Consider the following 26587-nt stretch of genomic DNA (forward strand, 5'->3'; position numbering starts at 1 on the left):
CTCGAGGACAAGCAAAAACCATCCTTTTTGGCCCCAGGCAAGAGTTCTACGGAGCTTTCCAAAATGTAATGTCATATTCATCAATCCGGCCTGAGGTCCACACTTTCCGTAAAAACCGCACAGGTTAGACCCTTACCAGTTTCCAGGAATAAGCTGAGATCGGCGGCATAGGAAAAAAAAAAAAAAAAAAAACGGGACAAAACCAAAGTGTTGCTCTCGCAACACAATTTCTCGCAAAACTGCGATAAAACTGAACTCATTGTTTTTGGAAGGCAAGCCAGAAGCTCAAAAAAATTAACCTGGAGATAAATTATGATTGACAGCAGTTATGGAAGGAAGAGAGGATTAATTTCTATAGATACATATATTTATTCGAAAACCCAATTGGGCCATGGTGATATACACAAAACAAATGAAATAAAAAATACAACAACAAACACAGACTGAAAAGACATTAAACTAATTATTTAAGAAAACATCACGATACCTCATACCTACCTGGACGAACTTTCCAATATTATTTATCCTTAAGTAACACCTACTTGTCAAAATTTCCAAAATGCAATTTCTCCCCCCAACCTCCCTACAAAATATTTCCAAGCGCAACACCCTACAAAATGATGCAAAGCCTCATCCATCTCTCCACACATAGGGCAACTGTAAGGACCTTCCCTCAATCTATTTCTCCGTAAATATTTCCTACATTCTCCAAGAGGCATAAAATTCCCCCTTTACATACATTACCCATTTCAAATCATCCGGAGCCAGTCCCATTTTTAGGTAAATTTCTTCGTCCCAGTTTTCCTTGACCTCCACATATATCCCAAGGGATGGCGAGGTTGCCTTCTCAGCTTGCCAAACCTAAACTTCCTGAGATTCTAGCCTAGTAGCAACTAACCTAGATACAGTCCCTACCATTTCTCATATCCCCTTTCCCTCATTCCAGCAATTATCTAGCCCTGCACGATCTAATATATTCCTCACCTGATTTGACCACAAACCCTTCCTCCTATCTTAAAGCATCATTAAAAATGCTTGCTTAGCTAGCTTATTATCTTCTATCGATGACACCCTTTCCCAATATTTAACCATACTAATTAACCTACTCTGTCTCATACTCTTTATTCCTATATCTCCTCTTAGTACTAACCCACTAAACTTATTATCAAGGCCTAACATACACTTAAAATCCTCAACTGCATTCTTTCTAAATTCATATATTTTCGCATTCTTTTAAGTGCAACTTAAATGCATGAAGGATGACGGATTGCCAAAGATAGTCTTTGTCGGCCAGTTGACAAAGACTATCTTTGAACAATGGAAGCCGCAATTTGAACAATGGAAGCCGCAATGAATAAAAATGAAAGTTTAATATGCTTATTATCTTTCTGGTAATAGGCAGGAGTGTCACAACGGGGAGGGGCAGCAACCCAAAATTTTGAGATTTGTATTGAACTGAATAAAAAAAAACAAAAAAAAGTTTCAACATTGGGATCCCAGAGTAGAATTTCAATCTGATTTTGATATAAATTCCATGGTCCCGTACTACAGGTCCCAAATTAATGGTGCAACATGTAAATTCTATGAAGGAACTCGTAGTGCTCCGTCTATCCATTAAATGTACCTAAGGCTGAATAAAATCGTAAAGTAAATTAAAAAAAAACTCATGGATTTATTAGAATTTAATACTAAATTTTTATTTTATTCCCTCTCTTTTTTCGAAATACTAGGAAATTTTGGGTAGCATCTATAGTAAAATAGGAAACTCGTAAACGTAAAAATTCGAAACAAATTAAGACTATCATGGTTCAGAGGAACACCTGGATGCTGTGGTTTCCCAATATGTTACATATCGCTTAATTACACTGCGTCTGGCAACATTGATTGACACAAATTACCAGAATGTGAATTTATGACTTCGAAGGGCAGGCTACCAATTTTTCTACGACGGCTTGATGCTGGTTGATTCCAACTTTTCTTATCAGGAAGGAGTTTCAAATCTGTCCAAAAGATTCCGAAGAACATGTTTTTCAATTCACATAAACAGACAAGTCTTTTAAAGACCTTTAGAACTCAACATGGAACATGTTACTTTTAAAATTTAAGATAGAATTCACCTTCCTCCGTATTTGTCTTTTCGTAACACCTATTGTTGTACTCAATAAAACCCAGCAATCACAGAACAACACCTTTAAATTCAATGGGTATCACAATAACAAAGAAAAATTTTGTGCTTTGTATTCAGTAGAATAAACAAGAAATTCCAACTCATTTCATTTGGGGGGGGGGTGAGTACTTCTTACGAATACCTTAAAGCATTTAAATTATTCCCAGATTGGAGCCCTCTCAGATTAAAAATTTGTAATCCGACTTCGAAACAAATTCCAAACTCCAGTAGTAAGAGTCTAAAATTCAGAGGTACAATCTTCTAATTCTGTGAAGGAAGTCTCTTAGTGACAGGTCTAGCTATTACTTGTAATTAAATATGAATCAAAATCAAAAATCGTACCGTAATTCTTTTTTAAATGTGGATTTGGTTGAATTTTGCTCGAAATTTTGATTTTATTCCTCTCTTTTTTTCCGAAAATCCAAGTTAATTTTCGAGAGATAAATTCGATAACTTTACATTTTTAGAGTTTCGGAAAATAGGCACAATTTAAACTAAGAAAGTAAAATCTGTTTCTTTTTAAAAACGTTATTCGCTTACCGCATTTACAGCTTTTGCATTTGTTTGACTTATTTTGTTTTTCATCTTTTTTGCCAAAGTTGAAGAGTGAACGATGAAATAAGCGAGATATGGCCTTGGTTGTAATAGTTTAAGAATATACTTTAAACTCGTGACTTCTAAAATTTATTCTTATTATAGATTCATTGATCTGAACTTAAGTTTTCATCTGGGTTTCAAATAAAATAACAAATGAAGGAATTGACCCCCCCCCCCCGGTTAGGCATCCAAAATTCTAAACAAATTAAAACTATCATTGCTCTTTCAGTGCTATCATAGATTTAAGCAGTTGAAATCTTTTGTTAATCCGTGATATTTTTAAGACTTTTGAGTTCTAAGATATAAATTAAAAAAAAATTGCAATAAAGGACGCTAAAAAGTAGAGCATAGGGATAGAGTGACCCCGGCAAAGGGGGCACCTACGGCTCGCCGTTCTTCCCTTAAATACACATAACCTATTGTATCTGTTAGCTTTTATTCCCATTTACTGGTCATAACTCAGATTGGCGGTACGCTGGCATACTAATACAATTCCTCCCCTCCGGGGTATCGGCAGCACGCAGCAGGTAAAACGGTGCGGTGTGGAGGTAAAACGAATTCCACCGCAGGTAAAACGGTGGAATTCAAAAAATACAATGAAACATTTGAATAGCTTAAAAGTAAAGAATTCTTTGACTTGTCAGCCAAGTTTAGATTATATTAAAAAAAAAGCTGGATGATGCTTTAGTTGTGAACCGGCGAATCGATCAATCTAATGCTATCAAATCTGACGAAATGAACAACTATTTATTGCAAATTATAGCAGTAAATTCGTCGAAAAACATTAAGAATCTAATGCTCTCTTAATTACATAAGAGCTGTTTCAGTAAGCTTATTTTTGTGGGTAAAATTACTATGTTTTACTATGTTTACAACATTACTATGTTGTAAAATTACCATGACTATATTTTTTGCTTTTACGTTGAAGTGTCAATGCATGAGGTCTTAGGGAGGGGTCTTTTTTCTATTACTTTTTAGTGAATATTTAAAAGAACGGTGTTTTTTTAGAATATAGCAGACAACTAGCCTCTTGCCTCTACTTGGATCCCCTGCTTTTTATTTTTCAGGGTCTCTAAAAAAAGCTGTTGTAAAAAAAATCACGGAATGTTAACCAATTCATTAGGCTCCCTGAACCTCTCCTGAAGTTTACCGTCTCGACCGTGGAGCACGAGATTTCATAGATTTCGTTTAAAGTTTAATTTTCTAAGTTTGTCAGGGATATTGAAAGATAGTAAAAATAATTCTCAGATTTATGTAAAACATCTTCTTATGAAAAAAAATATTTAGATGAAAATAATTATCGAAAATACGAATATATTTATGAATATCAAAACATTGAAAACCTAATTAGAAAAAAACATAGAAATCAGGTCAATAGGGTCTATATATATTAGCGTAACCCTAACCATTACCAATGCACCAAATTTCAGTGCTATGAAAAAATCACAGGGGTGACAAACAAAAACGACATGTTAGCCAGTCTCGCTGCTTTAATTTAGCACAAAGCTAGAATAGAAATTAGCTATAAAACATAAATAATAATGCATTTTTCTAAGTCTAGAGGGCGGGAGGGCACGTCCCCTCCCCCGTAATTAGCGCTCATGTTTTCTTTTACTATTAATACAACTATCTTTTTCGGAATTATTTTTGCTCTCTCTTTTTTTTCTCTTTTTTGCTTTATTTAGAAATGTTTTGCTTTTGGGACAGAGACCTACACAGAAAGATTTGATTCTACAAATAGTGATTAGGCAACATTGTATATTCAAACATCGCCTAATTTAAACCAAAAAGAAACATGATTCAGAAACAAAACTTAGTTTGGCTCGCCTTAGAAGGCAAGACAAAAGGTTTCTAAACTTTAGAAAGTTTATTTGTCCTTAAGTCCTTAGAAAGTTTAGTTGTCTTTGGGATACAACTGATTGTTAATGACAACTAAAAACGTCAAAATAAAAAGTTTATCGTCAAAGCTAGAGGACCCTATATAGGCTTTGGGGAGCAGTCTGAGGGCCTTAGCTTGACAACCTCTAACACTATTTCTCCCACCCCATCCCGTTGTGGAAATAAAAAAGCATCATTTCAAAATTTTAACTTGACGACTAAAAAGGTCAAAACGAAAAATAAAATTGTATCTATAACGGCGGAGTCCTGAGCAACTCTGTTAGTTTGAATACAAAGACTTAAAAATAAATATTTGACAAAAGTTAATTTTTTAAGAAATGAATAGGACACTGGGTGCAGATATATTCCTGCATAAGTGGAACAAGTTAATGCATTTCTCTACACTATTTTCTTTAACTCAGCGATCAAGAGAGTTGCTGAAATCAAACGATTGTCGTAGAATACCCGAAGAACCTTCATGTTGCAATCAGGTAAATCCTGATGTAAAATTGAAATGTATAAATCTTTTTTTCTCAGGGCATACGTCTTGATGTTTCCTTAATAGGATACTAGGAACTAACGAACTTAAATTAAAAAAATAACAGTGTCAAAGAAAAATTAAGAGGAGCACTGAAACAGAATTGCATCGATATCAGAATAAAAACTGGACAAAGCCATTATTTATCCTGCAATAAATGTTTCTAAATCAAACAGAAGACAGAAAATGCACAACTTTTGACTGCAACAGATTTGACAGACTTTTGGCATATTTTTCATATGAAATTACGATATTGCAAATATAACAATCTCTTGGTCTTCAAAATGGAAACATTGGAATTTTTAATAAAGAGAATAAAAAGACATTTTTATGTCAGCTAGTTCAATAATTGTTATTGGTTAACTTTAATTTAATTGAAAATAAACCTGGAACTAAAAATTTTATGGGGTAGCTCAGTAAATTTTCCACGAATAGGTAAAAAGAAACAAAAATATACAAAATAAATTCTTCAGAATTATAGTTTGAAGTAGTTAACGCAGTTTCATGTAGCAAATGGTTGATTCTTTTACTTCTATGTTACCAAATAATTGAAAACAAATATGTAAATTCATCAGGCCTCATTTTCAACAAAAATTCGCTCAAATTCCTTTCTATGACTCAACAATCTTCCGCAACTCAATTAGAAAATATACAGCTTTTAACTTTTATTTTTTACGTCCAATTTAACTCTATCTCCACCCCCCCACTTCCCAAATATATACAAATATGTTGACTAAGGTTATATACAAACAAAGATTATGATCTAACAGAATTAAAAAAATTATTACTCACTGAGAGTTGGTTCTCAATGGCGACGTCATTTAGACAAAAAAAAGGAATAAAATCAGAGTTTAAAATAATGCCTGAAAAAATAAAGAGAGTTGGCTCTCGACCCAAGTTAAGCTTAAAGCAAAGCTGAACAACCGGTAACTGGAATTTACTTAAACCAAAAAAGGTCATTAACAAAAAAATTTAAACAAAAAAGGTCATTCGAATACATTTTTTGCATTGGGGTTTTCTTGACACAAGGTTCAAAAACAATGAATAAACATTTCCAGCCGATTTGAGACCCAAAGACTTGATTCTTTTTGGCCTCAGTGACAAAAATATACAATATCTAGGCTCTTTTCAAGCGAAATACAATACTTACTTTTGGCCCAAAATCTTGTTCCGCATAGCAAAGGAATGTATTGTTATAAGTTTTAAGCGTCTTTGATTTTTTTTTTATTTTTAAACCGGAAATTAAGTCAAATCATTAAGAAAAAAATAAGGTTAAATCAGACATTTTAAGATAATTTTTGTTTTTATTTGGGGTGGGGGACGATACTTATTCCCTCACTACTTTTTTTGTGCATGACATGAAATTTTGTGTGCATGACAGTCCTGAAGCACGTCAAACTTGTCAGTGAAAGTCCAGACCGTATTTTAAAAGACTGTTGCAGTTGGAGTGCCAAAGCCAATGGAAGACTTTTTTTTCTTACTTTAAATCCCTATTCAAGGCTGCAAGGGAAATTATTTAAGACCCAAAGAACAAGTATTTCCACCTTTGTTTTAGAAAAAACTTAATATAGCTAGCCCAGTTTCAGGCCCCATTTAACCCTCAATTAGTCCACCAGGCTAGTAAACAAACCAAATGTCTAGAAAATTTCAAGAAAATTCAGAAAAACAAGTATTTTAGCCCAAGTTGAAACAGAAATGGGTTGAAAATCTGCATCGTAGCTAATTGTTATTTTGTTTCGAGTGGGAAAAAGAAAACTTTTTCCGAGATTTGACAAATGCAATTTCCCAAAATAAATAAGGATTTTGTGTCTTTTGGAAAATAGCTTACGGACAATCCATGGTGTTTTCAGTTCTTTTTCGCGCGTTCGAGTTTTCTTGGGCCAAGGACACAAAATGGTTGAAAAACACTGCTGCAAAAGTGCAACTCCTGAGTCCCAATAAGACTAAGTTTATCCCAAGTACTCTTTTACTGCAATCTTATTACGACATTCTTACGGAAAACGCATACCCCCCCCCCCAAAAAAAAAAAACTATTTTGAGTGGAATTATAAGAGAAATATTTGAACTGATGATACTTAGTTTACTTGGGACAATTTTTGGATGCTTCAAAACCCTACTTATAATACACTTCAACTCCTGTTTTTTATGACCCGATCCCACGCGAAATGCTAGTGAAAAATGTTAAACTCCTTGGTGTCACAATTTCAAATGAACTTAAGTGGGACACACATGTTTCCAACATTGTTAAACAAGCAAATGTTTCACTATCCATGTTTAAGCTGCTAAACGAATTCAATTGTCCTAGGAAACATTCTCTCCGTGTTTACTTATCCTTTATTAGGCCGTTATTGGAATATGCATGTCCGGTGTGGCATTCGCAACTTCCAAATGAACTTAGTGACAAAATCGAGTCGGTCCAAAAGCGTTCGCTCAGGATCATTTACAAGAAGGCAAAATTCCATACTCTTTCCTCCTTAATGCTGCACGCATTACCACCTTAAAAGAAAGGAGGGAAAAAAATTGCCCACTTTTCGCTAAGTCAGTCATTTCCAATCCCCGGACTGAGGACTTACTCCCTGATTTTCATAATCCCATTAGACTCTGACTCCCCCGGTCAGCCTCCTTAGCAATCCCAACTTACTCTCCGATCAATGCTGTTACAGAGAGGTTTCGTAAAAGTTTTATCTTTCTTTATTCTGGAACACCTTAATAATAATAATTCGTGATTTTGTACTTGCCAAATTCCCCCTTTTCCTCTATTGCCGTTTTAATTTTTGATTTACTGTAATGTTTTTGTAATTTAATTGTCAAGTTTACTGATTTGCCCTTTATCTTTGATGATTTTGCCTTTTTAATTTCTTTTTAGTTTCAAGTATTTGACTTAATATATCATTTGAAATTTTTTTCCTTAACTTTTACTGACATGTAAAGTGAATTCGGCTCTATAGAGCTTGTGATAGACTTTCTATTAGACTTTAAATGTAGGAAACACTTTTCTTATAAACATCACATTTAAAAGTCTTCTCATTTGTATGCATTAATTTATGCACGTTCAAATGGTCCAGTAAAGAAAAGCATTTCTTACATACATTACATCTAAAAGGTTACTCATCACTGTGCAGTCTTGTCACAGAGGTTTTATCACATGCAACGATGGTTTCTCACCCGTATGTATTCTTGGTTGTGTGTTTAAATTGTGCTGTAGAGAAAAAGTTTTGTCACAAGTAACACATTTCGACAATTTCTCACATGTATGTACTCTACCTCATTTCCAAAATATTTGCTACAGAAAAAGCTTTGTCACATACATCTCATTTAAAAGGTTTATGATCTGTATGATGTGTTTTATTCCTGTTCAAAGACTCCCGATGAGAAAAGGATTTCTCAAATACATCTCATTTGAATGATTTCTCTTTCATATGTACTCTGTGGTGCTTCTTCAAATGTGCCGCTTGAGAAAAAGTCTTGTCACATTCATCACAAATAAACGGTTTCTCACCCGAATGCATTCTTTGATGCGTGTTCAAATTTGCTTCTTGAGAAAAGGTCTTTTCGCATACATCACATCTAAACGGTTTCTCACCCGTATGCACTCTTTGATGCGTGTTCAAATGTGTTGCTTGAGAAAATGTCTTGTCGCATACATCACATCTAAACGGTTTCTCACCCGTATGCACTCTTTGATGCGTGTTCAAATGTGTTGCTTGAGTAAATGTCTTGTCGCATGAATCACATCTAAACGGTCTCTCACCCGTATGCACTCTTTGATGCGTGTTCAAAGATGCTGCTCGAGAAAATGTCTTGCCACATACATCACACTTAAAGTGCACTCTTAGGTGCCGTTTCAGTTTTTGCACTGTAGAAAAATATTTGTCACATAAACCACAATTATACGTCTTTTCCCCTTTACGTGTTCTTAGATGTCTTTCCAATTTTCTATACTTTTTACTTTGAAGGCGACTTTTCAAACATGTTTTCTGAATTTTGAAGTTTTTTTCTTCAGATTCGAAAGCAAATGAATTTGAGAAACCATTGGCAGATAAATTCTTTGAAGCAACTAGTGACGTGTTTCCCTGTAAGTGTAGTCCAGACACGCTTGATGACAAGTGACCTGAAAATAAAAAGAAGTCTACCGAGTTTAAAAACAAGTTATGAAGGAGGAAAATAGAAAAGAATGCACATCATTTGTTGAAGTCAAACATATTTGGGGGTAACTACAAAGTTGAATACTACGTCAGCCTAGTGTTGTAAATGGTAAAAGTAAAATTCGGCATTTTACAGATGTTACCGTAGCCTTAGGGGTCCCGTAACATTGATATTATACCTACTTTATTGTTTTATATATTTTGCGGTATTTTACGTATTTTACTGGTATTTTGTGTATTATACTGATATTTATATATATTTACGGGATTGTTACCCTCTGCATAAAACAGAAATGCACTAAAGAGGGGTATAAAAAAATTAAAAGAAAAACAAAAGGGCATAGAAAGAAAAAGAACACGCACAAATCTTGACAACTTCAGACACTTTAAGATACTTTTTTTTTATTAAAAATGAAATATCCTCCAGTCAGCAATCAAAGGGTTCTCCTTATGAAATTACGTAGTGGGAAGTGCGGGTACTTGAGGTGTCTGTCCCCAGAAGTTTAAGGCCTATAGGCCGGTTGGTGCCGGGTCATTAAACTCACTCCCACTGCCTTCTATGTATTACATAAATATAACTGAATCAACCCTTTATCCATTGTCTTCTTCATGCTTTAATGTAGTATATGGATTAAACATTAGTTTTCACAGCTAGCGAGGCTAAAAAAACAATAACCCGTGCGTTTAAATTTACATTTTTATGATGTAACATCCACGTGTGCGCCATACGTTCATCCTCATTTACATCCGGGGGTATCCCACTTGACTGGCGGCCCTGAGGGGAAAACATCTTGAAAAAAGAGGAATCAGAAATAACGCTATAGAGTTGCCTAGGTCAGACGGCTCCAAAACCACATAGTGATCAGGTGACAGCTAAGGTATCTAAAGGGCTTGGTCTGATTCGGCGTCTGAAAAGAAATCAGTTACCCCGTTCCTTTTTAACTCTTTATCATTCTATTGTGATGCCTTATATTTCTTATGGTTGTGTGATATGGACTAGTGGGTTTTATACAAATTTTAAACAAGTTTAGGTTTTACAAAATAAAGTTCTTGTTGTTTGTTGTTGTTTAGTTGACGTTTGAGCGAATCAACCGCTCGTACCCGTGCGATCCTCTTTTGAAATTTGGGCTTATGAAGCCACGTCACTTTTAAAAACACACAAATAAAATTTTGGCACGGGCCACGTCAACACTTAAGATATCTTGGGAAAGGACGTTGTACAGTGTTCTTGCTTAAATCACTGGCACTAGTAAGTATATAACACCTCTATTCTGCTAATATTGCTTAAAATATCTGTGAAAAGAAACATACACACATTTAAATAAAGCCAAAATGAAGTAGATTAAAAAGTCAGTACAATAAAAATAGAAGTTAATGCAAATACTACAATTAGAACATCTATAAATGGAAACATGAATACGAAATCGAAAGGTCAATACAATGAACATAAAAGTCAATACATTATAACTTTAAAAAAAAAGAAGAAAAAAAATATCAGAGAATTTTATGTAGATTACAACTCTTTATATACTTACAACAGCATAGTCTTTCTATGGACCCACTTAGGGGACTTAGCCTGACCTAGGATTGCTCTCATTGTAAAAACACCACAATACTTTATATTTTGGTTTCTGAACAAATTTCTTTGTGCTTCATATTTTGTGCACTTCATGAGAATATGCCTAACATCATTGTAATCAGAATAATACTCATTACAAATATCACAGAAGGGCGAGCTAACTCTCTCCCAATTATGTAAAACTGAACGGGTTTTGGCATGACCTGTCCTCAATTTAAAAACAGTAACAGCAACAGATCTAACATCATGCACAAGTTCATCAGGTGGTGCCTTATAATCATAAAAGTTCTAAAATTGGATTTATGCAGCTTCTAATAAAATTATTGGTCTCTATCACATGACACCTTATAAATACATTCAAAATATTCATTTTGAGCGGGTTTTACACTTATAATCTGACCATTTAAAATACCCCACTTTGCCATTATATCAGCAGATTCATTTCCTGCAATTCCCACATGTGCTGGGACCCAGACTAGAAATATGTTATTTCCCACAAGCTCTAAAAACCTAACTATTTGGTGGATATTACAAACTAATTCACGACTAGGTTCATGCTCATTCATCAGGTACTTAAGGGCTGATGCTGAGTCAGAGCATATCATCCAACTCTGGGCATACCCATATGATTTAATAAATTCCAATGCCTTATATATAGCAATCATCTCAATTGAAAAAATAGACAGGCTGTTTGTTTTAATGTTTTAAAAACTCATTTTATGTTGTTTAGTCGGACAGAAAGTGCAGTTGATTTAAGTGGAAAAATATTTCTTGGTAATAGGCCATTGGAACAAGTAGCTGTGGTGAGATACCTTGGTTTCCACCTTGATCAAACTCTGAGTTGGAAAGCAGATAGTAATCAGGTGTCAGCTAAGGTATCTAGAGGGTTTGGTCTGATTCGGCGTCTGAGAAAAATCAGTTACCCCGTTCTGCCTTTTTAACTCTTTATCATTCTATTGTGATGCCTTATATTTCTTATGGATGTGTGATATGGACTAGTGGGTTTTATACAAATTTTAAACGTGTTCAGGTTTTACAAAATAAAGTTATTATGATTATCAACTTTCTATTTTCGTATTTCATAGTAATTATGGCTTGTCCCCTGAAATTTTTTGTCAAATGTTTACAAGGAATTTTTCATACCACAGCTTTGAGACTAAAAATATGGATGATTTGGTAGATGAGTGTCACAGCTCTCAGAGGGCAAGTTTTAGTTCCAGGTTTGCTGGACCAGTACTATGGAATTCGTTACCAACGAGTATAAGGTTATAAGTAAATGTTTGCCAGTTTAAGAGTAGACTGATGAACTACCTTCTGGAAATAGATTAAGTAAATAATATAAATGGCCTATTGTTGTTTTTTTTACGTAGGATTTTTTTCTTCTCTCTCTCTTTTTCTTTATTTTCCTTTAGTTTTCTTTTCCCACATTTTTGTCTCATTCCATTTCATTTTTTTGTAAATATTGTTCATTGAATTTTATCAGCCACTACTAACAAGTCTGACTTTTTAAAGTGACTGACGTGGTTCTTTTGTTTATTGACGAGATGTATAATAAAAGTGTTTCATTGCATGTCTGTCTAATGCCCTTTTTAAGAGTCAAAAATGATAGGAGGGCAACTAGCCCCCAAGCCCTTTACCCCAAATACATGCGATAAAACTTTTGAGGTAGCAATTTTGTAACAAAACTCTGGGGTCACCACAACCCCCCAGGGCCCGGGGGCAAGCGTTGTAAGTTAAGCCCTAAGAGCAAATAGAGTTCTTATAGAAGGGATACTCGTATAAACTTAATAGAGGACTCATTTGATTGGATATTAAAAGTTCTAGTTCACTTTTCAGAGTCTAAAGTGATCGAACGGCAACTGCTCCCCCCCCTTCTATGCCCTTTTCCCCCAAATACATCCGATAAAAATTTGAGATTCCATTCTGTTAAAAATAATTTGAAGATCATATAATAAAAACTCCGGTGTTTAAACAAGTCCTCAGGGTCCGGGGATAGGCTTTGTAAGTTATGCCCTTGGGGCAAATATGGTTCCTATGGAAGGGATGATCGTATAAGCTTCAGAAAGGGCTCATTTGATTGGAAATTAAAAGTTCTAGTTCACTTTTTAGAGTCAAAAGAGATCAGAGGGCAACTAGCCTTCCTTTCATGCCCTTTTTCTCAAATACAATAGATAGAAATTTTGAGACCGGGGACAGGCGTTGTAAGTTATGCCCTTGGGCATATATGGTGCTTATGGAAGTGAAGCTCTTATAAACGTCAGAGAGGGCTCATCTTTTTGGAAATTGAAAGTTTTAGCTCCCTTTAAAGAGTTAAAAGTGATTGGAGGACAACTTATCTCCACCTTCATGCCCTCCCCCCCCCAAATGCATCAGATAAATAATTTAAGATAGCCATTTTGTTAAGCTTAGTTCAAAGGGTCAGATAAAAAATTCCAGTGACGATACAACCGCCCAGGGCCCGGGGCAGGTGTTGTAAGTTATGCCCTGGGAGTGTATAGATGGTTCTTGTGGGAGTAATGTTGGTACAAACTTCAGAGAGGCTCACTTGTTTGTAAAGTGAAAGTTATAGTTAATTTTTAAGAGTAAAAAAATATCTGAGGGCAACTAGCTCCCCCTTCCACCACAAACCCATCCGTTAAGAGCTTTGAGATAGCCATTTCTTATAATTCAAAGATTATATAACGAAAAATACGGGATCAACACAATCCCTCAGGGCATGGGGGCAGGCGTCCAGTTTTCAAGAGTAAAAAGAGATCGGAGGGTAACTAGACCCACCCATGCCTATTCTTTCCCAAATGGATCCGGTATTAATTTTAAGATAGTTATTTTGTTAACATAGTCATTGATAGTCATTTGGCCAGACAAAAAAATTATCCGGTATCGACACAATTGCCCCGGGCCCGAGGGCAAGCGTTGTAAAGTATGCCCAGGGAGCATATATAGTTCTTATGGAAGGGATCCTAAAATAAAATTCAGAGAGCTCAATTGAATGGAAATTGTAAGTTCTATTTCACTTTTTAAGATTCAAAAGAGATGGGAGGGCAACTAGTCCCCCAACACCCTTTTTACCCCAAACCCAAGCGATACAAATTTTGAGACAACCATTTTTTCTTAAATAGTTCAAAGTTCAAAGAACAAGACTCCGATGTCGACACAACCCACCGGTGGGCGGGCGTTGTAAGTTAAGCCCTGGTGGCAAATATGAGTTTTGCGGAAGGGATGCTCATATAAACTTCAGATAGGGCTCATTTGATTGGAAATTAAAATTTCTATTTCGTTTTTTCTCAGATTCAGAAAATATCGGAGGGCAACTAGCCCCTCCCCTCCCATGCCTTTTTTCCCAAATGCAGCAGATAAAAATTTTGAGATAGCCATTTTGTTAAAAATAGCTCAAAAGTCAGATAAAACAAAAACTTCGGCGTCGTCACGACCCTACAGAACCCGGGGGCAGACGTTTTATATATGTCCTGGGGGCATACATGGTTCTTATTGAAGGGATACTCGTATGAACTTCAAAAACGGCTCATGTAATTGGAAACTGAAAGTTGAAGTTCACTTTAAAGAGTCAAATATGATCGGAAGGCACCTAGCCTCCGCCCCAAATCCTTTTTCCCACAAATACATTAGATAAAATTTTGAAATAGTCATTTTGTTAAAAATAGTTCAAAGGTCAGATAACAAAATTTCCAGTCATAACAAAACCCCCCATGGCCCAGTGGCAGGCGTGGTAAGTTATGCCTTTGGGGTATATATGGTTCTTGTGGAAGGAATGCTGGCATAAACTTTAGAGAGGGCTCATTTGTTTGTAAAGTGAAAGTTTCTAGTTCACTTTATAAGAGTCAAAAGAGATCAGAGGGCAAATAGTGCCCCCCCTTCACGCCCTTTTCCCCCTAATGCATCAGATAAAATTTTTAAGACAGGCATTTTCTTTAAAGATAGTTAAATGGTTAGATAACAAACCACTCTGGCGTCAACAAAACATCCGAAGCCCGGGGACAGGTGCTGTAAGTTATGACTTGGGGGTCATAGCCATTTTTAAAAAAATAGTTCAAAAATTAGATAACAAAAACTCCAGTGTCGACACAAACACCCAGGGCCCGGGGCACGAGCAGTAGGTTATATCCGGGGGGCGTACATGGTTCTTATGAAATGGATGCTCGTCTAGTCTTCAGAGAGGCCTAATTTGATTGGAAACTGAAAGTTCTAGTGGACTTTTTAAGAGTCTTAAGAGATCCGAGGGCAACTAGCCCCCCCCCCATGCACTTTGTCCCCAAACCCATCCAATAAAATTTTTTATAGAGCCATTTTGTTAAAAATAGTTCAAAAATAAGATAAGAAAAACTCTTGAGTCGATTCAACCCCCAAGGGCCCAGGAGAGGGCGTTTTAAGTTATGCTCTGGGGGCATATATGGTTCTTATGGATGGGATACTCATATAAACTTTGGAAAGGGCCCATTTGTTTGAATTGAAAGTCCTAGTTAACTTTTTATGAGTCAAAAGAGATCGGAGGGCAACTAAACCCCCCTTCCACACCCTATTTTCCTCAAACCCATCGGGTAAGAACTTTGAGATAGCCCTTTTTTAAAAATAGTTCAGAGATTATATAACAAAAACTCTGAGGTCAACACAATCCCTCAGGGCCCGAGAACAGGCGTAAATTTAGCCCTTGGGGCATATATCGTTGTTATGGAAGGGGTGCTCGTATAAACTCCAGAAAGGGCTCAATTGACTGGAAATTGAAAGCTCTAGTTCAGTTTTTATGTGGTTCTTATGGAAGGAATGTTCAAACATTCTTCGGAGAGGGCTCATTTCAATGGAAATTGAAAGTCCTAGTTCACTTTTTAAGAGTCAAAAGAGATAGATGGGCAACCAGTCCCCCCCAAACCCATCCCATACAAATTTTGAGAAAGCCATTTTTTTTTGTTAAACAATTCAAAGGTCGGATAACGAAACTCCGGCGTTATACAACTCTTAGGGCCCCAAGAAGGCGTTGTAAGTTATATCCATGGGGCATATATGGTCTTATGAAAGGGATGCTCGTAAAAACTTCAACGAGGGTTCATTTGATTGGAAACTGAAAGTGCTAATTAACTTTTCAAGAGTCAAAAGAGAACGGAAGGCAACTAGTCCCCCTTTGCCCTTTTTTCGTGATTCTAACGGGGCTCATTCGATTGGAAATCGAAACTTCTAGTGCCCTTTTGTACAGTCAAAAGTGATGGGAGGGCAACTACCCCCCCCCCAACGTCCTTTTTCCTAAATGTATCCGATAAAAATTTTGAGGTAGTCATTTTGTTGAAGATAGTTTAAAGGTTATATAACAAAAACTCCAGTGTCGACCCAGCCACCCAAGTCCCGGGGGGCAAGCGTTGTAAATTATGCTCTGGGGGCATATGTGGTTCTTATGGAACGGAAGTTGTACATACTTTGGAAAGGGCTCATTTGATTGGGAATAGAAAGCTCTAGTTCACTTTTTAAGAGTCAAAAGCGATCTGAGCGGAAACGCCCCCCCCCTCATCCCCTAGCCATTCCCCCCCCCCCCCCCAAAATCCATCTTATACCAATTTTGACAGTCATTTTTCTGAGCTAAATAGCTCAAACATGAGATAACAACAACTCCCTGGTCGACAAAACCCCCTGGAGCCCGGGGGCAAATGCTTTAAATTATGCCCCAGAGGTGTATAAGCTTTTTATGTAAGAAGGATTGTCTAATCTTCGATGGTGGCTTAATTGATTGGGAATTATAAGTTCTAGTTACCTTTCTATGAATCAAGAGTTGACACAGGGCATCTATCCCCCTCCCCCTGACAAATACACCTTCTTTTCCCCTAATGCATCAAATAAAAATTTTGAGATAACCAGTTTGTTTGAAATAGTCCAACAATAAGATAACAAAAATTTCGTTGTCAACATACCCCCCCCCCACCCCAGAGCCAGGAGAAAGGTTGTAACTTATCCCGCGGGGCATATAAGGTTTTAGTGGAAAAGATGGTAGCATAAACTTTGGAGGGGACTCAAATGATTAGAAATTGAAAGTTCTAATTCACATTTTGAGAGTCAAATGTGATCTGATGGCGACTAGCCTCCCCTCCTCCCGAACTTCTTTTCCCAAATGCGTCCAATCGACTTTTTAAGTAGTCATTATATATAAAAAAAGCTAATAAAATATAACAAAAGCTCCAGGGATAAAATAGCCCCAAAGAACCAGGAGGCAAGTATTGAAAAATGTGCCCTTGGGGCGCATACTGTTTTTATGGAATGGATGGTCGTATAAACTTCTTAGGTGGCTTATTCGATTGTTAATGAAAATTTCTAGTACCCTTCTCAAGAGTCAAAAGTGATCGGAGGGAAACTAGGCCCCCCCTGAGGCCCTTTTCCCAAAATGCATCCAATCGAAATTTCGAGACAGCTATTTTGTTTATAATAGTTTAAAGATCAAACAACAAAAACTCAGGGGTCGACTCTTCCCCTCAAAGCCCGAGGGCAAGTGTTGTAAGCTATGCCCAAGGGAATGTAAGGTTATATAAAAGGGTGGTCGTATAAACTTCAGAGATGGCTCGTTTGATTGAAAGTTTAAATTTCTAGTAACGTTTTTAAGTTACAAAAGTAATCGGAGGGTATGTATCCCCCCTACACCTTTTTTCCCAAATTAATCCAATAAATCTTTTGAGATATCCATGTTGTTTAAAATAGTCCAAAATTCAAATTTCTTTAAAGAAGGGGTTAAAAAATCCTCTATAGCACCCGGACAAGAATTGTAACTTAAGAATCGAAAATGATCAAAAAGTAACAAGCCTCCCCCCTTGTGCTTGTTTCTCCAAAAACATCCAATCAAAATTTTTAAGTAATCATATTGTTCTAAATAGTCTCAAAAAATAAAATTAATAAAGCTTAGGGGTAGAAAAATCTTTCCTAGATGCCGGGGCAAGGATTGTAACTTGTGGAAGTTGCCCATTAATAGAATATAAGATTCTGAGAAAGAGGTGCTCGTATTAACTTTGGAGGGGGCTCATTTGATCGAAAATTGAAACTTCTAGCTCTTTTTTAGAGTGAAAAGTGATAATAGCCAACTAGCCCAAGTCCTACTTTCCCAAAGGGCATACTGTCAAAGTCTGAATATAACAATTTTGTTCACTATAGTTCAAAGGCCAAATAAATATGCTTCATGAGTTAACTCCCCCCAGGCCCCGGGGAAATGGCTCTGAGTTATGAAACAAGTTTTTTAAAAGGAGTTTTTAAAAAGCGTGGACATTTTTGCTATCAAAAACGAACAAAAATTAATTAAAAAAAACTTTCCGAAAGTTTTTTTTCCCAATTCTTTCGAAAGAATTAGGGTTATGTACTTGTAATGAAAGGTGTCTTCACTACAAACAAGAGCAGGGCTACCGCCCGTTTCCCGAACGATAAAAGTATCATTCTCTTTCTTAAATAACCAATTCTCTTACTAAGAATTATCATTCTCTTATTTAAGTGGCTACAATGTATAATAATTGGGAGAACAGAATTCAACGACAAGTGAGAATTGGATTAAGGATTAGTTACTAGGCCAAGGTAGTCTTCAGGGAGTAGGGGTTATGTACTTCTAATGAACAATGTCTTCACTACGAAAAAGAGTATGGCTACCGCCCGTATCCCAAACGTTAATATCACTCTATTACTTAAATAGCCAATTTTCTTACTTAAAACTATCATTCTCTTACTTAAGTGGCCACAACGTTTTGTAAAATTAGTTTACCTTTTTCTGATTATAATAATTGGGAGAACAGAATTCCAACACAAGTGAGAATTGGATTAAGGATTGGATGTTAGGAAACATCATTCTTTACTTAGGCAGCATTATTGCGCTGCCTATGATAGAGGAGGGATATTAACTTATTAAGCCAAGGAAAACCAAAATCTTTAGGATTTCCTTGCGGGAGCTCTTTGGTATGACTTAACTATTTTCATTAACATCTGAAAAAAAGACAGGCAATTTTTTTTTTTTTTTACCAATTTCAACTTTTTTCACCAGTCTTACTGGCCGGGTTTTTGTTTTGCCGTATATTTACAACAATACGTCAACCTGGTAAACAATATGTTCATACGTTTCAGAAACCTTTTTTATAACAATAGCGGTGAAGTTGTACATTTACGTCACCATTTCAACTGTTTCTCAGAAGCTTTAGTTGCCATTAGCGATGAGGAAGATGAAGGATATCACCAAGACATAAAGGCTATGGACGATTGCCGCCAAAAAAGTGAGAACAAGGGGCTCTTTCGATTAGAAATTGGAAGCACAAGCAGTTCCTGTTTAAGGGACAACAGCAAGTGGGGGGCAATCAACCCCACCCCATGCGTGTTTTACAAAAGTTATTCCGATTCAAATTTATAGATAAATCCTTTCAAGTTCAAGATAAATCCGATTCAAGTCCTTTTGTCCTATTTTTGTCCATTATAATATTATCCGATACGTTTAATTCTAACAAAGCCAAATGTTTGAGATATACCTTCATTGTCAGGACATGTAGTTTCGGATTCCTGGGTTTCATATTCAAGTTTACATGGTCCTGAAATGCTGGGTATAGTGGGACAAGGAATATCTTCACATTCCGGAGACAAAAATTGGTTCGGAATGTGGAAGGGCTTTTCATTTTCACCTGGTAAAGTATCATCAATTTCTGATACAAAATCTAGATTGAACAGACATAGAAAAATTAAACAATAAAGATTACTAAATAAACCCAACTGCTTTTTCTTTAGTTATGTTTAAAAAAATACGCAGAAGTTACACCTATATTGAAAATACACATCAAATCGGATACATTTGCAGATTTGTTTTCAATCGTTTTTAAAATCTACTTTTTATAAAGCAAACAAAAACAAGAAACGTTCAGCAAAATTCATGGAAATACGCTGAAATATAAGCTCCTGGATTAGAGTAAATTAACAGTAATTAATTAACTAAGAAAAAGATTTGTCGGTCATCTGTCAATCCTAAATCACAATAGTCTACCTGAGACTATAAGAGCGCAAACCATTGAGGCTTAGGTCACTTGTTTACCTGTGAGTTCAACAAAATTTTTGCTTACAAGTCCAGTTGATATTGGCCGTCATAAGTCAACCCAAAAATCTCGATCGTCCGTATTGCAATTCCAGTACACCTTCCCAGTAGGCATAGCTCATATAATGAGAAGAATCTTAGTTACCCAATTGTCTTCAAAGTCCTATGGACATAGTCATTAATCTTTGAAAGCCTCATTTTACTTGGGATTTCCAATTGCCTTCAAATGGCTAATATAAATTCATAGGCTATTTGAATACCCTTATTCCATGACTATCTACCTTAGTTCTGCCCTAGAATGTGCAAGATGGAAGCATGACAAGACAATCTAAATTTTAATGTCGCAACACTGCGTACTACTGAGAGGTGAAACTTAGAAATTAAATGTTACTTCCCAGCAGGTTGAGATGAAATATCATAACCCCTTCAGCTAGATGTCCTGATGACCGGAATTAGGGGCTTTTATTTTGAACCATTTTGTTAAAATCCGATAACCCTTTCTGGTAACCATCCCAATGACAAGTATTCATAAACCCCTCGACATAAGTCCAGACCTGTCCAAACTCTCAAAAGGCAAAATTAAGAAAATTAATCAAAGTCTCTATCACTTTCAGCTGAGATTTGAATACCTCTTCTGGTAATTGTCGAAGTTTCTTAATTTAACATAAGGAGATGGAAAATAATAAAGAGAATATTTGCGTATAATAAAACTCAATCAAAGGAAGCAATAATGTTAAGTTTGAGTGAAAACTTTGACATTTTCCTAACATTTCCGGTTTCTTAAAACACCGGGTAAAACGAGAATTCGTTGACTAGGGCAAGGAAGCTGCAAAATACAAATCTCTTAAAACCAAAGTAAACCACTGAAATGGTTAATAAAAGTTTGGGATTGAGCTGATATCCCAAAAAAAAAGAATTAGAAAGGTTCACGCTTTCTATAAAAGAGAAGATATCGCCCGTTCGAAATAGATCAAGGCAGTAGGTGGAATCGCCATAACACATGAAACTTGCAAAAAAAAAAACATAAGCATCCATTTCTACAGGAAAACCTAAATGGGTAAGAATAGGGCTAGATATCCAAACTGATAATTACTCACCAATTTTATTCTTTTTAATGGGAGATTCGTCTTTTCCATTTGGGAGTTTCGGTTTCTCAATCTCTTGGTCAGGCGAAAAAGACACAATACGAAGTTTAGATGGTCGTCGCGGTACACACTGTAATAAATGAATAATTAAAGTAACTGGGCCAAAACAAGCGCGTAGAGACAGATTACATCCAAAGTAAGGAGCTCTCCTCGTGATTCGTCTATGACTGAATTTTTCATCCTTCTAATATCTTTTTTCAATGACAATTGGAAACAACTAGCGGGTCAACATATCTTTGGCTTTTCACAAAAAGGCTATGAACAAAATGAGGTCCAGAATAGGTTTTAGAGGCCCTAAAATTGAATTTTCAAACATTTTGTTGAAATCAAAGTTCATTGACTACTACATAGGAGAGACTTGATATTTTTTCCCCTTTTGACACGAGTTGACAAATCAATTTGAATCAAATTCTCATAACTCTCCAAAAAATCCTAGTTTATTACCTGATCTTGAGAACCCCTCTACTTAAGGAGAAAACACCAGACTCCCACAAATCAAAAAGAATTGTCAACAATTAATTATTTACCCAGCTTCCAGTACCAAGAGATATTGTAAACCATTTGTGTCGTATTTTACTCAGCACTTTAACGATAAAGCTCTAGAAGTTATTTGATGTTTGATAGAGTTTATTATATGGACTTGTATGATATTTGCCTGTGAATGCTTTAGTTTTGAGTCCACTGTATACAAGATATAACCTACGCTAGCGTTTGCTGTTTTGGCTAATAAAGCATCATCACCTTATACGCTTTCTCTTAGTTTATAACTACCATGTAAGCTTTGATAAATTTTATTTTTAACAACAACTGGAAACAATGTAAAAAATATTTAACAGAATGTGTCTCGTCAGAAACCCTTAACGCATTTTCAGGCTTAATAGATAGCAGACATTGTTCAAGCAGAAGATTAAACTATTTACCATTATAAACGACAAATTATAACCAAACACAAAATGAGAATTTCTGAGTTTGTAAAATGACGTGAGTACAAATAAAATAAAACAAAGGTTCCCAGTGTGTGTCATAGCGTATTTTTTTTTCAAATACAAAAGGCACTATACTCACTTTTATAGATGGCTTATATTTTTACACTGAAAATATGGCCTATTAATAGTAAATCCGGGAGCAAAGTTGTATCCAGAGGATTTGAGACCCCCTCCCCCCTGAGAAATGTTTTCCGATTTGTAAAAACGTAATAAAAATGAATTCTAAAAAATTGTGCTTTTTTTAAGTTTTTACCCCCCCCCTGAAAAACAATCCTTTTGACCCCCTCCCTTCTGAGAAAAATCCTGGATACAGCACTTTCAGGGACACACAAAAGGGAAGGATCAAAAACCCCTAAAGCCTTGAGGTTTCTCAATTTCCAGTACAACGTGTTATGTTTTTGGTTCAATTGTCCAAATTTCAAAGCTGTGCCTCACTCTTAAATGTAGCACACTCAGGCCTAAACTCCCACATACGTTTTTTTTTTTTTTATTTGCTTAGAAAGCGTGATAAAGATACATAATAAAAAAATCGATTCAGAAAAAAAGAAGATTGTACTGCAAAATCTGAGTTGCTGCTTATAAAGAGGAAGCAAATTATGAATACTGCACAAGGATTATGCCTACCGATTGATGTTTAAAAATGTTGTTAAACTTAACAATATGCTGAGCACTAAATCATGAAGTTACGACTGAACTTTTGTAAGAAGGCTAATAAAAAGCGACAAATAACAAGCGCAAGCGAGAATTATCTTACAATTCTGTTGACCTGTTTCATAATAATGTTACTACATACGAATTTGATTGGCCAAATCAGGAAACTTCAAACAATGGACTAATCTGGAATTTTTTTTGTGAGTTGAATTACACAGTTTCGAAGAGATTTTTAGGAGTGAAGTTCAACTTCTATTGAGAGGGGGGGGGGACAATAATTTTTACGAATTCGTGAAACTCAATATTCTATCAGGGACTTAAAAAGCTAGGGATAGTGAAAGCACTATTACAGCGATTGCTCAGCTGTAATGGTTCACACTAAGGTTCTGGTTTGCAGAAATCAAGTGACACAGAGTTTTAGAGAAGAATACAGGATAGAATGAAAGTGAGTTAGGTGCCCAGGAAATGAGCCAGGACACTTATCCCTGATTGGTTAGAAAGCTACTTAGGCCAATTCCTTAGGGATGCTCTAACGAACAAAAAAGTTAAGGGGAGGGGTATCTTCCAATTGACTTGAAACTTTATACTTTGATCCTTGGGTAAAAAAGGACCCAATTCTGCTAGAAAAATGCTATTAGTTCAAAAAGAATTTGAAACTTCTTGTGCAAATATGACTTTAATCTAAAAAAAATTTTAAATTGGGGTATGCCCCCCCCATGAAACCAAAACATGTGTGCAATTTGTTTGAAACTTATATATCTACAGCCCCCCCCCCCGCATCTTCTTCAATCTTATTTGTGGTAATTCTGGTCATTTTAAGTCTGACTTGATTATTTATTTATTCTTGTTTTGAATTAAATTGTTATTAAAAATAGGACCCAGCAGGCAAGTTCACATGATTTTTTTTTTTTTTACGAAGGGGAGGGGAGTTATAAAAAAGCTTTTTTTCAGATTTCACATAAGAAATGCTGAATAATAATAATAGAAAAAAAAGTTTTTCGGCCGCAGCAAAGTCTTGCCTTCCTCAAGCGTGCATCCAATAGGCCCATCTTCATCTCAGTCAGTCACATATATTTGGATCAAAGAATGCCAAAAAATATGACAAAATTATTCTTAAAATACCAACCATTGTCGACCTTCGCCTTGCTTTTCTTCTGGCAAATTTTACAAGACTCGCATTTTCAAAGATCATGTCACCTGACTCCTCACCGTCAGATGGACTAGAAACAGTTTCGGCAGTTGAAGGAGCGTTTTCTATTCTCTGAAGCTGTGTCACAGGATCTCTTAATTCACCAATACTCGGGCGTATTTTTTGTACTTTTGGAGTCTTTTGATGGTTTTGTTGTTTTGTTGGATATAGCTCTAAAATAAAAAGGTAGATTAATATTTCAGCCTCGTGAAACGCTAGTGATAAAATGTGATTTGGTTTTCTTGGCCTTTTCAAACGGAGGATTTACTCTTTATCAATCCTTAATAAAATCCAAAATCGAATGAGTAATAGATTTGCTTCAAAAGAGTAATAGAGTGCTTCACAAGGAACTCTGACATTTTTATATGAAATACTCGACTTTTTCAACCACGAGCGAATATGCCTGCACACAGGGAGAGAGAAACAAGAAAGATTCAACTATCAGACTGTCGAAAATATGGACTTCTACCTGGTTCAGCAGGTAGTCGCACTTTTGAGTTTTTGATAGTTTCTTTGAACTAGAGCTAGTGAATTCTAGTCGGAGTTAAATATTTGTGGTATGGCAGCTGTCAGGCGTTACGAGGCTTCTCGGGTGAATAAACCTCTATGTTTCGAACATCGGTGAGCAGCACTAATTCCCGAAAATGTGGATGAGAGAGGAAAGCAAAATGTATTTTTAAACGCAAGCGGGGAGGGGCAATTTTTTCCACTAAAAATACCAAGTTTGGGACCTTATGTTGCAATATTAGCTCTAATTTGGAATCAAAAACCGCAGATATTCCTAACTACACATTTTGATTATTTTTTTTTTCTGAAATACGTAAATACTTCTATTTTGAACTTCCATGCAGCAAAAGTAGCTTTAAGTGTATAATCAATTAACTCAGAAACCCTAAAATAAGAGATTTGGAGAAAATCGAGTCCTTGTATGCAGATATACCCTTAGTTCGCTTTAATATAGAAAAAAATAGCTTAATCTGCGTGACCGAAGTTCACGTAAAATATACAAAATTTAGTGATGGGGCTCATTGAAGAAAATGCGTCCAAAACCATCACTTGGCGTCCTCCAATCGTGAAGATTGAAAATCCTTCCATAACTTGTTAAATTATAGGCATTTAATGAGTTTCTTAAATAATACCTGAAGATCCATGAGACGAAAGAGGTAAAACATGTCTATTTTTGCCGAGTCAAGGATGGAAGAAGGATGTTGGAAGACCAAGGGTGCTTCAATTACAGAAATTAAAAACCTAGCATGAAAAACAATCCAACAAATTGTAACATGTCCTCGTTTTTAAAATAAATAATTGATGTATTTTAAATTTCAAAAGTGCATATTTCGATGTTAGCCTTGGATCTGTAATCAATAAGCTCAGAAGCCGACAAATAAAATTATTGGTGAAAATTTAATTCCCTTTTCAAATTATACACGTTATGTGTTTTGATTTAGAGCAGTTACTACAAACAACTCACTGAAGCACTGAACCCCTGAGGACGACATCGCTGCGCACTCGTCTTCAATTCCAATCTGTACAAAGCTTCGCTATTTTCTTCCTGTCATAAAGTCCAAAAAGAGATAGAAGGGCAACCAGTCCCCCCCCCAAACCCATCCCTTACAAATTTTGAGAAAGCCATTTTTTTTGTTAAACAATTCAAAGGTCGGATAACGAAACTCCGGCGTTATACAACTCTTAGGGCCCCAAGAAGGCGTTGTAAGTTATATCCATGGGGCATATATGGTCTTATGAAAGGGATGCTCGTAAAAACTTCAAAGAGGGTTCATTTGATTGGAAACTGAAAGTTCTAATTAACTTTTCAAGAGTCAAAAGAGAACGGAAGGCATCTAGTCCCCCTTTGCCCTTTTTTCGTGATTCTAACGGGGCTCATTCGATTGGAAATCGAAACTTCTAGTGCCCTTTTTTACAGTCAAAAGTGATGGGAGGGCAACTAACCCCCCCAACGTCCTTTTTCCTAAATGTATCCGATAAAAATTTTGAGGTAGTCATTTTGTTGAAGATAGTTTAAAGGTTATATAACAAAAACTCCAGTGTCGACCCAGCCACCCAAGTCCCGGGGGGAAATTATGCTCTGGGGGCATATGCGGTTCTTATGGAACGGAAGTCGTACATACTTTGGAAAGGGCTCATTTGATTGGGAATAGAAAGCTCTAGTTCACTTTTTAAGAGTCAAAAGCGATCTGAGCGGAAACTACCCCCCCCCCCCCTCATCCCCTAGCCATCCCCCCCAAATCCATCTTATACCAATTTTGACAGTCATTTTTCTGAGCTAAATAGCTCAAACATGAGATAACAACAACTCCCTGGTCGACACAACCCCCTGGAGCCCGGGGGCAAATGCTTTAAATTATGCCCCAGAGGTGTATAAGCTTTTTATGTAAGGAGGATTGTCTAATCTTCGATGGTGGCTTAATTGATTGGGAATTGTAAGTTCTAGTTACCTTTCTATGAATCAAGAGTTGACACAGGGCATCTATCCCCCTCCCCCTGACAAATACACCTTCTTTTCCCCTAATGCATCAAATAAAAATTTTGAGATAACCAGTTTGTTTGAAATAGTCCAACAATAAGATAACAAAAACTTCGTTGTCAACATACCCCCCCACCCCAGAGCCAGGAGAAAGGTTGTAACTTATCCCGCGGGGCATATAAGGTTTTAG

The 26587-nt window shown here is 36.2% G+C and overlaps 1 protein-coding gene across 1 annotated transcript in view; it reads right to left on the bottom strand.

Annotated features, from left to right (window-relative positions):
• Positions 1-372: 372 nt before the first annotated feature.
• LOC136042148 (zinc finger protein 397-like) overlaps positions 373-26587 on the bottom strand; it is a 31456-nt gene continuing 5241 nt past the window's right edge. Inside the window, exons 2-4 of the mRNA XM_065727061.1 lie at positions 23850-24159; positions 21039-21156; positions 373-9291 (exon numbers count right to left, since the gene is read on the bottom strand). Of these exons, the coding sequence (XP_065583133.1) occupies positions 8576-9291; positions 21039-21156; positions 23850-24159 (1144 nt within the window). The 3' untranslated portion in view covers positions 373-8575. The remainder of the gene's footprint in view (positions 9292-21038; positions 21157-23849; positions 24160-26587) is intronic.

This window comes from Artemia franciscana, unplaced genomic scaffold (assembly GCF_032884065.1).
Source record: "Artemia franciscana unplaced genomic scaffold, ASM3288406v1 PGA_scaffold_69, whole genome shotgun sequence".
NCBI classification, from domain to species: domain Eukaryota; kingdom Metazoa; phylum Arthropoda; class Branchiopoda; order Anostraca; family Artemiidae; genus Artemia; species Artemia franciscana.